General features: G+C 36.3%; 1 protein-coding gene across 4 annotated transcripts in view; it reads left to right on the forward strand.

Annotated features, from left to right (window-relative positions):
- The window catches only part of KDM3B (lysine demethylase 3B), a 52,609-nt gene that overhangs the window by 4,748 nt on the left and 30,354 nt on the right, over positions 1 to 17,507 (forward strand). For 3 of the 4 annotated variants that reach the window (XM_033096069.1, XM_033096068.1, XM_033096071.1), the window contains exons 2-6: positions 8,411 to 8,578; positions 10,788 to 10,901; positions 11,955 to 12,060; positions 13,616 to 13,740; positions 15,194 to 15,268. In XM_033096069.1, coding sequence (XP_032951960.1) covers positions 8,411 to 8,578; positions 10,788 to 10,901; positions 11,955 to 12,060; positions 13,616 to 13,740; positions 15,194 to 15,268 — 588 coding nt within the window. Of the gene's footprint in view, positions 1 to 6,340; positions 6,461 to 8,410; positions 8,579 to 10,787; positions 10,902 to 11,954; positions 12,061 to 13,615; positions 13,741 to 15,193; positions 15,269 to 17,507 lie in introns of those variants that run through there. The other variant, XM_033096070.1, reaches the window with a different exon arrangement.

Here is a 17,507-nt window from a genome sequence, read left to right on the forward strand (position 1 = left end):
CATCCTCCAACCTTTCCTCTTTGTCTCAGGTTAGGTGGCCTTTAAAATACGTCTCTACTTTGTTTCTAGTTATTTAATAACTATAGTCAGGCCCAGGATAGTGCTATGTTTCCAGTGTACAACCCATTAGTATTTATTCTCAACCTATGTTCAAACAAACAGTATCCTTAAGTGTCCTTTTCTTGCCTATAATTCCAAAAGTTAAATATCTTGAGTGATATCATGATATCATGCTGTTTATTGAAGTAAATAGAATATGTTTTTGTGGGTCAGTACAATTTAGAGAACTTCAAATAAAAATGAGATTTTATAAAAGAATATTTAACGTTTAAGTGTGAACCCACCTAAGCACACTTTTCATCTTAATGCTTCTCTTACAGCAAGGGTTCTATTGAAACATTGAGCCCACCTTTGAGTTTTTCAGGTACTCAAGTATAGTTCATTTTTTACAAAAAGTTTGTATTACATGTGTTGGTGATTTTTAATAGCTCTATCTTAAATTGTCTTTGCATTCTATTTATTTCATTGCTGTGCACGTTAAACTCTGGTCATTTTGTCCAGTGTCTCTCCCTTTACTTCACAACCAGATCTTTCTTCTAATTAATTGCCCATTTGTTTCTAACAGTTTCTTCACTAACTCCCCACCTGTCAAGGACGTACTATTCCCTCCTTTAGTGCTCATTTGCCTAGTTGTAGTCCCCAACTTGTTCTGTTTAGTTTCTCCCTCTCCCCCCAAATGGTGGATAAGTAACTTGGCAGTTTTCTTGTAGTGGTTTTCTCAACAACAGCTGGGGTGGGTTCCTGCAGGCTGTGCTTCCACAAGGCCTGGGGGACATAGCACCTGTTGCTGCTTCTCAGTTTTCCAGTGCCTTTGACAGCTTGGTGGTTTTTAAGCCCTCTACATCCCACTAACCCTACTGCCAAAGTGTCTTTCACCTTTGTTCTGTACATGGGTGGTAAAACCTGCTTGATAGTTTAGTAGTGACTCATATAGTATGACCTCTCTGACTTTGACAAGGGCAAAAACTCGAGTTTTCATGTGTCTTCAGGGGTAATCAGGCACTAAGGGACAGTCTCACTAACCAAACTCTCTGGAGACTGATTTGTAAATCCACAAGTAAGGTTATTAATTTACAGTGGTAAATACACATATCCAGAGATCTGCACAGAGCCCCCTCCTGGTCTACTCAAGAGACCAAATTACAGATAAGAAGGATCCTTGGTGTGTGCAAAGAAATCAGACAAGGAAAATTGGGTGTTATCAAACGGATATTTACAGCAAGCAGTCCTGATTTGGAGATCCTCCACTTTCCTAGTACTTTTTGGTTTCCATTGCTTTGTTACCCCTTTTTTATCCTTTGCTTTTAATGTTGTCGTGCATCGGAATCCTTTAAGAGAAAAGAAAGCTTTTTTTTTTTTTTTTTTTTTTTTTAGCCACCCACCTCTGTAAAGCCATTCTTAATCTCCACTGTGTGTGTGTGGTATTTTTTCCCCTTACTCCTTTAACATTTTGTGGGTACCTCTTAGAATGTTTATCACAGTTTTTCTTGTTTTAGATATATAGTTTATCTCCCCTACTAGATTGTAAGTTCATCAAGAACAGAAAACATGCATTTTCTATTATTATTTTGAAAGGCCTTCTTTGACCACCCTATCTTAAAAAATATTTAAAAGCCAGTATTAGGTTGTTAACTTTCACTTCTGATTTATTATGGAATTTCTACTCTGTGGCCACCTGGTATAAGGTATTTATATTTATCTTTAAGCCTTTTTCTTTTAAATATGTTTATAAATATGGACTCACTACTAATTTTGTTTGCCTTAACATTACTGGAATCATATTTGGGACCCCAATCCAAGGTTACATTGTCCATTGGTTTTTGTGATTTACACTTGAGTCATTTTGTTTTTCTGATTCTCAAGTAATGCATGCCTGTTATACAAAATGTAGAAATTATTTTCGTAAGAAAAATATGGTTTTTGTAGTGTCACAACCAATTAAAAACTGATGTTTATATTTTGATACGTATTCTAAACTTTTTTAGTATTGTTGAAAGTTGAATACTATATTTTCAATTTTCACTTAATGTTTTGCTTTTTCACTTAATGTGGCAAGTATTTTCCTGTATTACTAAAACTTTTATACGATGGGCAATTTTAATTTTTTTGGCTTTTCTGTATTTTCCACAGGTAACATGTATTGTTGCTTTCATAATTGAAAGGAAAACAATAAATGCTCTGTAAGGAAATCTTATAATTTTTATTGGCTGGATAATTTATTTAACTATTGACCTTTCATTGGATATTGAAATTGCTTTACATTTTAGGCTTTATCAGTAATTCTGTGATGAACAATTTTGTGAATAAAGTCTTTTCTGTGTTTACGGTTATTTCCTAGGATTATTGCCAGGAGTGGTATCAATGGAAACAGAGTATACACGTACTTAAGATTCTTTATATATATATATATATATATATATATATATATATACACACATATATTATATATATGTACATATATATATAGGTGTTTTTTTTGAAGTCATACCAATTTATAATTTGACTAGTGGTATGAATTTGCTTAAGGAATACATGTTTATCAGGGGCCCATAGTCTGCAACTGTAGGCATTTTGCACTTTAGTTTAATCCTATGACAATCCTGTGAGGTGCTTAGACACTCCCTATTTATAGGAAAGGAAGTGAAGCTCAAAGAGGCTAAAGTAACTTGCTCCTAGCTATATGCTCAGAAATGGGGAAGTTGGGATGCAAATCTAAAGCTTTGTGATTCTAAAGCCCCTAAAAGCACTATATATACTTAAGTTTTGATTGAGGTTATCCCTGTGCTATTCAAGTATTTAACATTTAATTTATTGAGGATGTTAGAAAGTTGGAAAAAATTGGGGATAATTGTTAGAAAGCAATTTTTGTTTTTTAATACACTAGTGAAGATGTGCTCTCAGAAAGCTATCTCTTGATCAAAGACACTATGGAGAGAAAATTATTTTTTATTTGAAAAGAGCAGTGTTCAAAAAAGAAAGAAAACAGCAGTATTCTAGATATATATCATTCCCTATCTTGGCTGTCAAGATATCCCAGTTTTGTAAAATCATTTGTAGCAGAGTTTATATCTTATTTAGAATATAGGTAGGAAAACTGGAAATGAAAATTTAGGAACCTTGGGAGTTAGTCTTCCATTTCCCTTACCCTCTCATAATCAGTCGCATATCCAGTTATTTTTATCTCTAATTCCTCAAATGTACTTTGCTTTCCATTCATACAGTCTTGTTGATTTAAGCCTTTTTCATCTGTTTCTTGGGCTGTCATTGCTTTGTAATTGGTCTCTCTGCCTCCAGTTTCTTTCCTCTATAATTTATCTTCCAACCTGACCCCAAAGTTGATTCTTTCCCTTTTAAAATATGTTAATTATAAAAGTAATATATGAATACATATTTTAAAGGAAAAGAAGGGCTATTTACTGATAAGGTTAAAATAGTATTACCCCTCCAATCCCAATCCTCCTGTACCCCCAGCTCCCCAGAAATAATCTGCAACTTACTGTTTTCCATATGCTGTATCTTGGAGGTCTTTGCATGTTAGTCTAATTGATACACCTCCTTTTTTAAAATTCCGTGTTCATGGTATGAATAAATGCTGTTTAGCTATCCACCTAATTATAAAATACTTGGTAATTTCTATTTTCATTTCCTATTGAAACTGAGTATTGAGAAGTTTCTCCCCCCAGATGGCAGTATCTTTCTAAAACACATTTTGCCATGTCGTCCCCCTCCTTCCCTTAAAACTCTCAGTGGCTCCCCCAAGGCCTGTAGCAGGCAATGTAAACTCGCATGTGTCCAGGGACCAGGCTGTGAGAAACAGCTGGATGACAGACCAACGGGTATAGGGGAGAATTGGCAACTGGAACGTGCAGACACTGCCTAAAGATGTTCCAATGCATATTAAAAACAAACCAACAGACACTCTGCTGGCTGAACAACACACCTTTGCCACCAGGTTTCAATTTAGTGTCCATTAACATGCCAATCAGAGCCCTTTACAGTTTACTCTTTTCCTCCTAGAGCACTCAATCTGCTTTTCTGTTTCTCTGCCTTTGCACCTGCTGAAAAGTCTTTCTCTACCTTCTCTGCCAGAATAATGCATCTTATCTTGTAAGACACGGCTTGTCGACTACCGCCTCTGTGAAACCATTCTAGTTTCCCAAGGCAGATAGATGCCTTCTCTAGCCTAACATAGCACGTTCAAATCTTTATTAGTGCCCTTATTACATAGCTCTGTACCTCTTAATGATTTCTATCCCTGTTGGCTTATCTAGGGTGAGTCCCTCCTGCCAAGTGTTACCTTATTCACCTTGATATTCTTGGTACTGCACACACATACATAAAAGGCATTCTGTTTTTGTTGAGTGGGTGAATAAACAATTTTATTTATTGTAGTAAGAATAGCCTTTATCAAAAACCAGAATCCAAACTGATAACATGATAAACATGAACGCCTGTATTACTCAGATTACTGCTGATGTTACCAAAGTTAGGGTAACTTATTTGAGTTTTAAAGAATTTGAGTTTAATGTCACTAAAATGAATGTAAATCACATATAGACCATAAAAGGAATTTTAAAATGAAAACAACAGTTTTACCAACTCTCCTTGATGAATGAAATATTTTGAATTCTAGCAGTAGCATGTAGTACTATTTGCTATTTTTACTCTAAGAGTAGAAAAATTTTAAAGACCAAAAAAAAAAAAAAAAAAAAAAAACAACCCAAAATGTTCTAATCCTGTTCTGTTCAGATGATCAACCTGCCTTGGCCATCTCTGACTCAATCCAACCACTACCATTGATTTTTGTGAGTGTAGAGCCTTTCTTTGTCCTGTGGCCTGGCCTCTGTTATTTTAACAGTTTACATTCTATGTACTTTGATCTGAAACAATTCTTTACATGTTCTAACTCCTTCCATTTCTCTTGTTGTAGGTGAGGCACAGTGCTAGGACTAGAAAAAAGCCTCCCTGGTGGGAGAACCTGTTCACATAGATCCACATTCCATACTGCTGTCAAAACTAATTCACGTTGTTAGCCTGGAGCTGTTGTTTGATCCCAGAACAAACAGCACTCCGTTGTTGTCAAGTTCAACGCTTTATTCCATATCCTTTGCCCAGGCAGGTTAAGAGATAATTGCCCTTATATTAGATGAAATCTGGCTTTCAAATATTTCAGCATTTCCCTGATTACTTCAGATATGTGATAATAGGATTCCTGAATATTAATTTTTAAATGTTTAAGTTCTTCGTACAAAGAATAAATGTCATTACAGTTTTAGTACAATGACTTAGTGTTGTTCTTGTATTTGTTTGTTGGTGTGACTTAGAATTTTGTGACTCCTGTTGATTTTTAAAGTGATTGGCAGATTAGGATTGCAGCACAGCTCCTAGCTGTCAGTCACCATGGAGCCTCAACCTCTGGCTTTCTAGTGATGCCCAGTAGAGAACTGTCATTCAGGGTCAGATTTAGCCTGGGCATTAAACAGACTCCATATGCTCCTTTTCACGGCTGGCAAGGTCTTGTCTGTCTTCCAGCCATCACCTCCTCCTGACATTAGATACGTAATGGCGCCACTGTTGTAGTCTGGTTCAAAATCCAAGTCATTTAAAAAATTTCCCTTCCCAGATACCCAGCTAGTCATGAAGCTCGCTGATAGGACTCATGGAGTCTCACGAGCACCAGTACTTTCCATCCTAGCCTCACGGTTCCCACTCTAGGTCATGTAAGAATACCTTCTGTTCCCGCTCAGCTCTAATCCGTGTACACCCACTGCTAGCTAGCTGAGCTTGCCTAAAACCCGTGGCTCTACTCAGAGCTTGACCTTAATGAAACCTCTTAATGGCAACTGCATATATACACACTCACTCACATATCCACACATCTCCCATGGGCAGCTGCGTGAAGCCCAGTTTCTTTATCCCGGTACTAAAGCTGTTTCACACTGACTCTTAGTCTTTTCAGTCTGGTCTCCCGCTCCTTCCCCTCTGTCTGAAGCTCCTGCCCATTCTGGAACTTAATGGGACTTTTCTGGCCTCAGCCTATATCAGTCCCTCTGCATCCCTGAAGTGATCTCTCCTGCCTCTAAATATCCCCCACACTTTATTTTACTTTATTTCTATTTATCTTACGACTTCTTTTTATCCAAGTAGTGCTTTCCAGTTGACCAAAGTGCTTTCAAATCCATTTATTTAATTTTTACAACTAGTCTGTGCAATAAGTAAGATAGGTATTGCTTGTCACAAGGGAGGAAAGCAAGACTTGAGGAGGGAAAAGAGACTTTCCCACGTTTTGCAGTTAATGGAAAGTGGAGCTAAGACTCTAATCCAAGCCTCCTGGATCGCAAGCCCCAAGCTTTGTTCATTATGCTGCTACCTTTCTTGGTGCCTGAGTCTGCGCTTAAATGTAAGTTTGAATACATCTCTTTCCAGTTGCCTGCAAGTTACTTGAAGTTGTGTTTTACTCCCCTAGAAAATACATGTGTATATGAGTGAGCCCATTCATATATTAAATACAGTGCAGTTCAGTCAGTGTTTGCCTTTTTCTCTGTAAAAATCATGCTTCCCTTTTCGGAGCCTTGTTTCCCCATCATGTTTGTTTGTTTTCTTAATAGAAGTGAAACTCATACTTGATATATTATAAATAATAAAACTAGAGCTTTATATAAGGAATTTAATTTCTGGCATAACTTTTCAACAGTGCACTTCAATTCACAAGTATTTATTGCCTGTGAAGAGATTAAGCCTTGCCAGGCTACTGAGCAATAGTTCACACTTTTCAAGTATAAATATCCTGAATTTTCGTTTTAACTATAATTTTTATGTTGATTGGATGAGAACATACATTCCAACAAAAGCTGTTATGAATTCAGTAACAATTTTAATGGATTTGAATTTTATTCATTATATAATCATATTTGAAAAATAATACCTACATGTACAAGAGCTCTGGTATTCAGTCTGCAGGAAATACTTGGGGCCCCTAGTACCTACAGATTTTCTGGTAACTGCATGGTTCCCAGTTGGGGATCTGGTAACTCCATGGTTCCCAGTTGGGAGTCACTGCTGTGGGATTCTGACATTGCCCTACATCACTCATTATTACCCTAGGAAACTTCATGTGAGAAATTTCTTAAGAGAGCCAAGTGGGTGGAAAAGCGTTGCTTCCCTGAGTAATTGCTTTATGTTTTCCTTTTAGACAGTGAGAACTATGTAGCTGACCTTCTCTCCATTTTCAGATTGGCCTTCAAAAGGAAGCTCAGAGCTAAATATATTACTCAGTTATATAGCTGTATAAAATCTTTATTGCCTGCTTAAGTTTTCCCTTTTTACACTTTGGTAGTGACTTCCTGTTGTAGTTTGCTTCACCCTGATTTTTTAATGTATATTTTATTGTTTTATTGCGTGTGTTTCCCCAAAGCCAACTAAAATTCTTTGAAAATGAAGTGGAATGTAAATAAATACTCTAGCCCTTCTTTTGTGACCAGTTAAAGTTTAGACACTGGACAGGTCCTAAATATTGATACTTATATGCATGTATCATCCTCTTTATGCTGTATTTAATATGCTCAAAAGTCAGAATTTATGTGGAAAACCCAAACCTAAGCATACTATTAGAAAAATGTGGTTCCATTTAATATGAATTGCTTTAAAAAAAAACAAACATTGCAGTGTCTACTTAAGTATATCCCAAAAAGTGGAGTGTGTCTTCTCAGAGGAAGCAAAGCGTTATTGTGACAACAGCATGCCTCTGCTAGCAGATACGAGCTCACTGCTGGCAATGGCACTTAAATCCATGGGCAGGACTGGGGAGGGCAACTATTTTTTCCCCAGTGTTTATATCCTTTTGAATTTTGCACCATGTGCATACACGTATTACCCATTCAAAAAATTAATAAGAGAAGTTCATGGTCATTTTCAGTAAAAGTGTAAAAAATTTCTCTTCTTGCTTATTAGACTGTGAGCTCCTTGAAACCAGGAAATGTGCTAGATTTCTCTCTGTATTCCTGAACCTAGCACAGTGCCTTATACATAGTAAGCCCCCAGCTAGTGTGCACAGATGTGAATTGGAAACTAAAAGTTACCAATTTCAGTAGGATCACAGCTAAAAACTACTGACTGAATAACTCATGCCTCCTTAATTCTGACCCCCCTTTTCAGAGTGAGGCTTTCCTGGCTCTGCACTATAATTGGTTTTGGTTTTTATTGAAATCCATTTTTTAAAAAAACCTTAAAAACAAGTTAGTAGGATTTTTTCTAGTCAGTTATTCAAAACAAGGGGTTTATGTTTGTTTACATATAATAGTAAGATTTTTCCAAATGTGACCTCCAAACTGCTTGTCATCTCTTTTTGCAGATCTTTGTAGAATTTGACGGCTGTAACTGGAAGCAACACTCCTGGGTTAAAGTTCATGCTGAAGAAGTTATTGTGCTTCTGCTGGAAGGTTCTCTAGTATGGGCACCCCGGAAGGACCCGGTTCTTGTGCAGGGCACTCGAGTCTCAATTGCACAGTGGCCAGCCTTGGTGAGTGACTTTCATTGGCTAGGAACATGTTCGATCTTTACTCCTATACTATAACTGGTATGTATTCAATAGCTAAATTCTTTAGAATTCCCAAAATTCCATTCTTAGTCCTTAATACACTTTTATTCTGAAGTTACCATCGCAAAAATTGGGAGAAATCTTTTCGTCTGTGTCTCCTGAACCTTTTTATGTTAGGTATTTGATGCTTTTTGTTTCTAAATAACTTTTCACCTTTAGTCTTATAAGGCTATGAAACAATGTTTGTAATCCTTAAGGTCTTTTTTTCTATACAAACTTTTTTCCCAGCTCTGTTGAGATATAATTGACATATAACATTGTATAAGTTTTAAGATATACAGTGTAATGATTTGTATACATATATATTGTGAAATGATTACCTCAATAAAGGTAGCTAACAAGTGGTCCATTGACTCACATTTTACCTTTTTGTGTGTGGGGGCCAGGGTGAGAACTTAAGATTTTCTCTTTGCAATTTTAAAATATGAAATACAGTATTATTTACTATAGTCACCATGCTATGCCTTAGGTGGCCAGAACTGACTTATCTTATGACTGAAGTTTGTACCCTTTGATTTCCCTTATTCCCCCCACCTCTGGCAACCACCAATCTGCTCTATGTACCTATGAGCTCAGTTTTTAAGATTTCACATATAAGTGAAATCATACAGTATTTGTCTTTCTTTTTCTGATTTATTTCACTTAGCATAATACCCTCAGGGTTCATCCATGTTGCAAATGGCAGGATTTCTTCCTTTTTTATGGCTAAATAATATTCATGTACACACACACACACCACATTTTCTTTATCCATTCATCCCTCACTGATCACTTGGGTTGTTTCCATGTCTTGGCTATTGTAAATGCTGTAGTGAACATGGGGGGTGAAGTATCTCTTTAAGATAGTGATTTAATTTCCTTCAGATATATATATCCAGAAGTGGGATTGCTGGATCATATTTTTAATACTTTGAGGAACCTCTACTGTTTTCCACAGTGGCTTTACCAATTTACAGTCCCACCAATGGTGCAAAAAGTTTCCCTTTTCTCTGCATCCTTGCCAGCACTTAACCTTTTGTCTTTGATGATAGCCATTCTGACAAGTATGAGGTTATATCTCATCTTCCCTAATGATTAGTGATGTTGAGCCCCTTTTCTTGTACCTGATGGCCATTTGTATATCTTCTTTGGAGAAATGCCTTTTTGGGTGATATGCTAATTTTTTAACCAGTTTGGGTTTTTTTTGCTATTGAGTTGTATGAGTTCCTTAAATATTTTGGATATTAACCCATTATCAGATATATGACTGCATATATTTTCTCCCATTTTTTACATTGCCTTTTCATTTTGTTGATCATTTCTCTTGCTGTACAGAAGCTTTTTTAGTTTGATGTAATCCCACTTGTTTATTTTTGCTTTTGTTGGCTTGTGTGTGAAGGTTTTTTTTAGTCTTGTTTTCTGAAGTCGACAAAATTATGCAATAAAATTTAATTCTAAAAGTATCCATTTGTTTGTATCTATCCTTGTTAGCAAAGTATTGGCATAAATAGTTAACATTTTTAACAAATCTCATTGTTCTGTGGCTAACCAAATGAAATAAATAATATTCAAAACATATTTTCTACCTATTGATTATCCATATCATCACTTACTACACTCTTGTTTCATTTGTTTTTAAGGCCACTTTCCAATTGAACTTTTAGAAGAAGCTCAAATGGATATGGGTCCCTGGGTGACTGTAGGCTATTTATTTATGAAAGAGTACCATGCATTTAACCATGCATATTTATACCAATGATTATTTTAGAAATCTCATAAAGATTTCAGGAATTCTAGAGATGATAATGGTGTAATTCTTTGCTCAGGGAATTTACTGTAATTTAGCCCTCTTGAAGCTATGCAAAATTAGTCAGATCTCTAGAGAAAATGAGGAATTTCTTATTCTTCCTCTCCTTTTTAGCTGCAAATAAGAGTATTGAGCTGACTTTCTGCTCTAGTTTGCTTTTCATGTTTATTTGTGGGGCAGATGCTGGGTAAGGAATGTTTCCCAGGACGTACGCTTTAGCTCCTCTGCATTTACTGAGGTGAAAGATATGTTTGTAATGGACATTTTCTCTGGTGTTAGAAATTGGATTGAATTGTTATTTTATTTTCCAAACTCTAATCAATTTCTTGTCATTGTATTTCACAGACTTTCACTCCCCTAGTAGATAAAATCGGTTTGGGTTCTGTAGTTCCAGTTGAATACCTTCTGGACCGAGAGCTGCGTTTCCTGTCAGATGCTAATGGGTTGCATCTGTTCCAGGTACTTAACACTTGCTCTAGTCCTGAGCTTATTTCTCTCCTTGCTACTTTCTTTACTGATTATGAATATGGTCTTTCCCCTTTTCTTTTAGCATTGAAACAAAGTACTTCCTCCCAGCAATTCCCTGTGCCTTTTACAGTTTCTCTGCTCCCTTGCAAAGTACGTTCAGTGGCTGAGGCTTCTTTCCTCTTCTACACACCCTACCCCACTCTAACACCACACTTAAGATCATAATTTTAACTCATCTCCTCAAAAGAGGTGGCTTCCCAGAGGTGACTGCTTCTGTAACTGGAGTCTGTAACTGGAGTCTGAGGGGCCTACATTCATGTCAGTGGCAGGGAGGCTGGGAGTTTGGGCTGGTTCTGGGCAGCATCAAATATTGCAGAGCTTAGGTATATCTTTAGTTACAAAGAAAAGGGGTAAGTTAGTAGTTTAAACAAACTAGCATCTGACTTAGAGTTTCAGAATGTATAGATGGTAATATTTGTTTCTCATTAGTGAGGGTTATTGTCTGAAGGTTAAAAATTAGGAGACGTCTAAGATTTGCTGTTTTATTGAGGCAGCTAAGAGAAATACGATTATACCTAAACTGTTCTGTGAAATATTAATGATGATTTCTTTGTTGATGTTTTCCTCCCTCATTAGGCCTCACTCCCTTTCAGCAATCTTGCTATTCAAATCGTTGTAATCCTAGTGCTTATATGAGTAGGCACTTGGTAGATGTTGGATAAATATAAAAATAAGCAAAAAGATTTACATGGAATAAAATGTTCTGTGGTCAAACAAGTATGAGAAACACTATTTTTTCCTACATGTATTCTCAGAGCTTTTATATGCTCTTGTAGAAAGATATAGTATATAATATTTCCTAAACATAATTGATCTTAGCATCTTTATTTTCTCCAGAGCATCTCATGAGACTAGGGTTTCTACAGAACATTCTTGGACAAATGCTGATATGGAGCTCCTCAGGAGTTTGATTTTTCTCACCTGGTTAGATACTATTGTAATTCATTTTAATATTCAGTTGTTTTTTATTTTTATTTTTACCAGATGGGAACAGATAGCCAAAATCAGATTCTTTTGGAACACGCTGCACTGAGAGAAACAGTTAATGCTTTGATCAGTGACCAAAAGCTGCAAGAGATATTCAGCCGAGGTAAGACTAGGTAGTCTTCTAACCCTGAATTCTGAATCAGGTGTATAAACAATGTTGAAAGTGATAAAACAGGGAGGAAACTGTGCAACTCTAAACATTTATTTGTGCTTGTCTTCTTTTTGTGGGTAGAGTCAAGAGTATCTCCAGTTAGCTCGATCTCTAGAATAGATTAGAAAAATAGGATTTCACTCAGACTACTGTTTCCTCTTTACATTGCGTTTCACATACACAGTTTTGTTGTGGTTTTGTTTTGTTGTTTTTTCATTTCTTAAATATTCATTAAGGAGCAACCTTAATAAATACGAGCTAGAATAACTATGAGCTAGAAAAATCTCTGCCCTTGTTGAGCTTACTGCCTGTAAGGATCTCAAGGACTAAAGACTGTTAGCACCAACAAATAACAACTTAGAGTGCAAGGTGTCTTCATAAAGGAGGCTGTCCACAGACTCATTCGCATCAGCAGCATGTTCCTTGTTAATAGTGCAAACAAGAAAGAATTTTTAGCTTTTTCCAGTTCAGATATAGATTTGCCCAAGATTCTACGCAAAGGGTAGACACTGCTTCATTCATCTTTTCCCTTCATGTCGTTCATCCACTCTCTTCCTTTCTGAAGCTCATGATGATCAGGATTTTCAGTGAAATACGGTCCTTGGTTCTCTTTTGTTAAACTAAATCTAAACAGGTAAAAGTAGGAACACTGATCTGTTTAGAGAAAGAGAGTATCAGGATAAAGTGAAGTTTAATCAAGGAAAGGTATGGGGAAGAAAGAATGTGAGGAAAAACTGATAGAAGAAATCGAGTGGACAGAATGAAAGGTCTAGAGATGTGTATGAGTATGTTTAAAATTAAGCTTAATTAGAGCTCTGAGAAATACTTTAAGTAAGGATTTACCTATATAGTCTCAAATGTATAAGATATGCAGGAGAGAGAAACTATCCTTTGAGGACCCGCTGAAATTACCAGCTGATAAAGTCATATCTTTGAAACTCAGAGTTCCTAGGAAGATATGCTATATTTGTTTGGACTATTATTAGTGCAGAGGCTGGAAACCTCACAAATTGAACTGTGCATCTACTATTATTGAAAGTTACAGAGCAGAGTAAAAATGGTTATATCATTCCTATGGTAACATAACAAAAGAGCACCTTCAACTGACTGGCCTCCCACTTTTATTATGTAGGTGTCAGACAGAGCTGAGTACATTTTCATACTACCTGTAGTTTCTGATTTGTGAGTTTCCTTTCTCTTCCCTGTATTACTTCTAGAATGGGAAGACTGAGATAAGGTGGAATCAGAGGCCTGAGAGAGTCTTAAGAAATCTCTAAATAAATTGAATTTACAAAGGTCACTGGGGAAAACTATTTGGTTTGCTTTTAAATTGCCAAGTATGGTAAATCTGAAATTGCTCATTTATTCAACTCCATACAAGAGGAATGAAAGTGCCAGATATTTACACCATATAGTTTTCCTTCTTCTTTTAGAAACAATTACGAAATACTTAGCCAAAAATGTTCAATACTGATTGATATTCAATACTGACTGATCTCTCCTTTAGGTCCCTACAGTGTTCAAGGTCATAGGGTCAAAGTGTACCAGCCAGAGGGGGAAGAAAGTTGGCTCTGTGGTGTTGTAAGCCATCAAGATTCCATCACCCGTCTTATGGAGGTGTCTATAACTGAGGTAAGGCTCAGTGTTACTTCCTCTAAGGTTCATCCATCCCCTTACAGAGGGTGGTGAAGAGAAAGGGAGCATTTCACATGTGTAAGAAGACTTGGGTTCCATCTGTGGCTCTATCACTTAATGACTGTATGACCTTGAGAAAAGCTGTTCAACTTCCTTAACCTCAGTGTTCTCATATATAAATTAGAGGTAATTAGGGAACCCCATACACACACACACACTGACCTCATAGCATTGTTTTGGGAAGTGAGATAATGTATTTGAAAGTGTTTTGAAATCTGTAAAACAATATACAATTGTGAAGTGGTATTATTTTTTCATTTGTAAAGGTTATTAGTAGTTAAAAAATCTAGTCAGTATTTGCTTTTGCAATGCTTATGCCACTGACCCCTTAGATACAGAAAAAATTGTTTCTAATGAAGTAAACAGAAAAAAACAGCATTTAGAGTTATCTGGAGAATTGTATAGGAAAAACAATAAATGAGTGTTTTGAGGCAAATAAATACGTATTTTTGATAAATTTGAATAGGTTTCAGACTTGACCTTAGCAGTCACATGTAATATAAGCATACATGATTTTATTTATTTGAGTTTTTAAAAAATTAATTAATCTTTATTTAAAAATTTCAGACAATACACATACATAAAGTAGATTTTGAAAGCCATCCCTTCCCCTTGGCAAATATCACTACCCTCAGTGGTAACCATCACTAATAATTTGATATGTTACATATTCTTCCAAATATCATGTGTGTATAATATTATCTATTTGTTATATAAATCATACTTTAAATTAACATCTTTCTGTGTAAATATATGTAGACATCTGCCTTGTCCTTTTAAAATAGGTGCATACTATTCCACTGAATGGATGTATCATGACTAATCTAAAATTGATGGACATTTAAATCATTGCCAGTATTTTTACTAATACAAATAATACTGCAGTGAATATACTTGAACATATATCACTGTTTCACATTATTGGAATAAATTCGTAGGTGTGGAATTGCTAGGTCAAAGAATATGCACATTAAATCCCACAATGTCAAATTGGCCCCTCCCAAAAGCTTTTATTTTTTAATTGTAGAGTGGTGCTTTTAATGATTTTTGGTTCTGAAGGTTTTTGGTTTCTGTAATGTACAGAATAGGAAGGTTTTAGAGATGCAGAACGTGAAATTAACATCCCTAAAAGAGACTCTTGGGCAGTTAACAAATATTTGAATGCAAATGCTTACCATAGTCCAGACCTTTTCAGATGTTGTTATTCTAGTGAGTAAGACAGTTGAGATCCCTGCTCTGGTGGAGCTTTTATTTTAGTAGGGAAGTAGAAACAAATAAAAAGATCATGACATAGATTAGAAAAATACATAATTATGTTTTTGGTGGACAAGGTATTAAATCTTTCCCCCCCCTCTTTTTCCTGTAACCTGTTATCTTGCTCCTACTGTAGAGTGGTGAGATCAAGTCTGTAGATCCCAGACTGATTCATGTGATGCTGATGGATAATTCGACGCCTCAGAGCGAGGTACAGTAATGGACTAAGTCTGAGCAGACTCATGAGCTTGCATTATGTTATTATGTAGATTCCTTATGTGTGTGTTATCCATGGATGCCCTTTGGATTTCGGCTCTGGCCACTATACATCTTCCTTTCTCCACAGTCTTGTCCAGTTAAGGGAGGATAGTCTCAAGAAAGAGACCTAGTCTGAGCAAACCCTTTTAATCATGGCTATATTGTCTAGCTCTTTTAAAATCCATAGCCTATTTCTTCTTACATTCTTTTAGGATAGGTATATTTGAAAGATACAGTAGACATTTAAAGCTGTAATAAGCAGTGGTAATATTCATGATCTACCCAGTAATAAGAAACGGAGAAGCTACATCCTTTTTTTCTTTTCCATTAGGTGGTAGTGAGCTCCAATGGAGTCTGAAATTTCATATCCCAAGAAAATCAAATCAAACAGGTGCCTAGTTCAGTGCTCAGCACACAGTGGATTACTCTATAATTACTGTGAACCAGGCCAACTCTTGGTTCGTTTAAAATTATCGTAGCCCCCATAAATGTACATTATAAATCAGTGCCTGAACCAATCAAGGAATTCTATGTGATCTTCCTTTAGTAGAATATTGACAAGTACAGCCAGCTGTCCACATATTCTCATAGTCTCTTAGCGCCTCTGATATTGATATTTTGGCCACTCCCGCTAAGTATACAGTTCTTCCCCATCTTCTTTATCCAGTCATTCATGGCTTCATGAAGCAAGATAAGGGTAGGACAAGAAGAATCAGGGTTAAATGAAATAGTTCTTTACTACATATTATATTACCACAAATAGGATAAGTCTCTTGACTGTGTTTACATGGCTGAAAACACCTGTTTGATGGTGTGTTGGGCCCCTTTTTGCTTCCTTATTTCATTTATTCAGTAAGCTACTATTATATGCCAGGTAGTGTTCAGCTGGCTAGATATAGCTGGGGAGTACTGGTCTCAACGTCCTAGGCTGTCTGCTCACATGTGAGTAGCTCACCGTAAGTAGGACACTGAGTATTTACTGTAAGTTGTTGCTCAGCGGCGTTGCTGTGAGCCAGGCTCTGCTCGTTGGCCAGGTGAGTTAGAGGTGAGATCTGTGGTTTTCAGCAGCAGGTCTGGATTCTTCCCTTTTCAGCTTTGGCCATGATGTGACTACCTTCTTAGCTCGCAAAGCACAACTATTATTGACAGTTCTGCCAAGTTTTATAGTAACCCTTCTTAGAGATCCATAGTCAACCTCATCTCCTTGAATGAGTGAGCAAGAGGGGAGATTTCACTGATCATGCTTTTTGTAGTTTACAACAATGAAAACTGGATGGTGATAGAGGTTGAAGAAGGGATAAAAAATGTTTCAAAAGGATCAAATGAAAATAATTCTTAGCAACCAAAAATAGTTCTTGAATGAAAGATTTAGAAACTTAGGTTAATATTACCAAAAGTATGCGGGAAGTAGAACTTTGAGCTTTGATTAAGAGTTGTAGAAGGAAATTAAAGGATACAAGATAGAAATAAAGGCAGAAAAAGAGAAGGGAGGGAGGGACATACAGGAACTAGAATTGGCAAAAGAAATATAAAATTTGAAAAAGTTTGTTATAACAGCTATAATAATGATTACAACAAATGCAAATCTGTAGATCTGCACAAAGAATTTATAAATATTCAAGGGGAGTTAAGAGTAGATTTATTGTTAGTAAATATTAATGGCTAAATAACTGTCACTAGCTTACTGCCACCCCCAACACGTTATCAACAAATTAAACTATCTGAAAGTTACCTGAATAAAGCTAAAAAGAATACCTGCTTCATGATGGGATACCAATCTAAGAATGTTTCAGACAAGTTCTTGCTGCACAATGGTTGCTTGAGAGAATGTTAGCTGTGTCCCAAGCCCCTCCCCCTTTGTACTTCTTAGGAAAGAAGATAGAAATTGCCCCTTCTAACCTGTATCTTTTAAGGTTATCTGGCCTCTCAAATAAGACACAAGTAATATATTATGAGATAGGCTGAAATTATTGGAAGAGCTAAGAGATTTGATTGTTTGGGCTATGAACCTGCCTTTTTTGCTTTGCTCTAATGCTTTGACATAAGGTCTGGAGATATTTTTTTTTTTTTTTGCTTTTTTATAGCGTCTTTAAGAGCAATCCAGACCTGTCTCTGTGGGTTCACTTTTCCTCTGGTCAGACTCAGAAATGTTGGTTTTCCTATTGTTGTTACCAGCTTTTAGTGACTTCTGG

This window comes from Rhinolophus ferrumequinum, chromosome 24 (assembly GCF_004115265.2).
Source record: "Rhinolophus ferrumequinum isolate MPI-CBG mRhiFer1 chromosome 24, mRhiFer1_v1.p, whole genome shotgun sequence".
Classification (NCBI taxonomy): Eukaryota; Metazoa; Chordata; class Mammalia; order Chiroptera; family Rhinolophidae; genus Rhinolophus; species Rhinolophus ferrumequinum.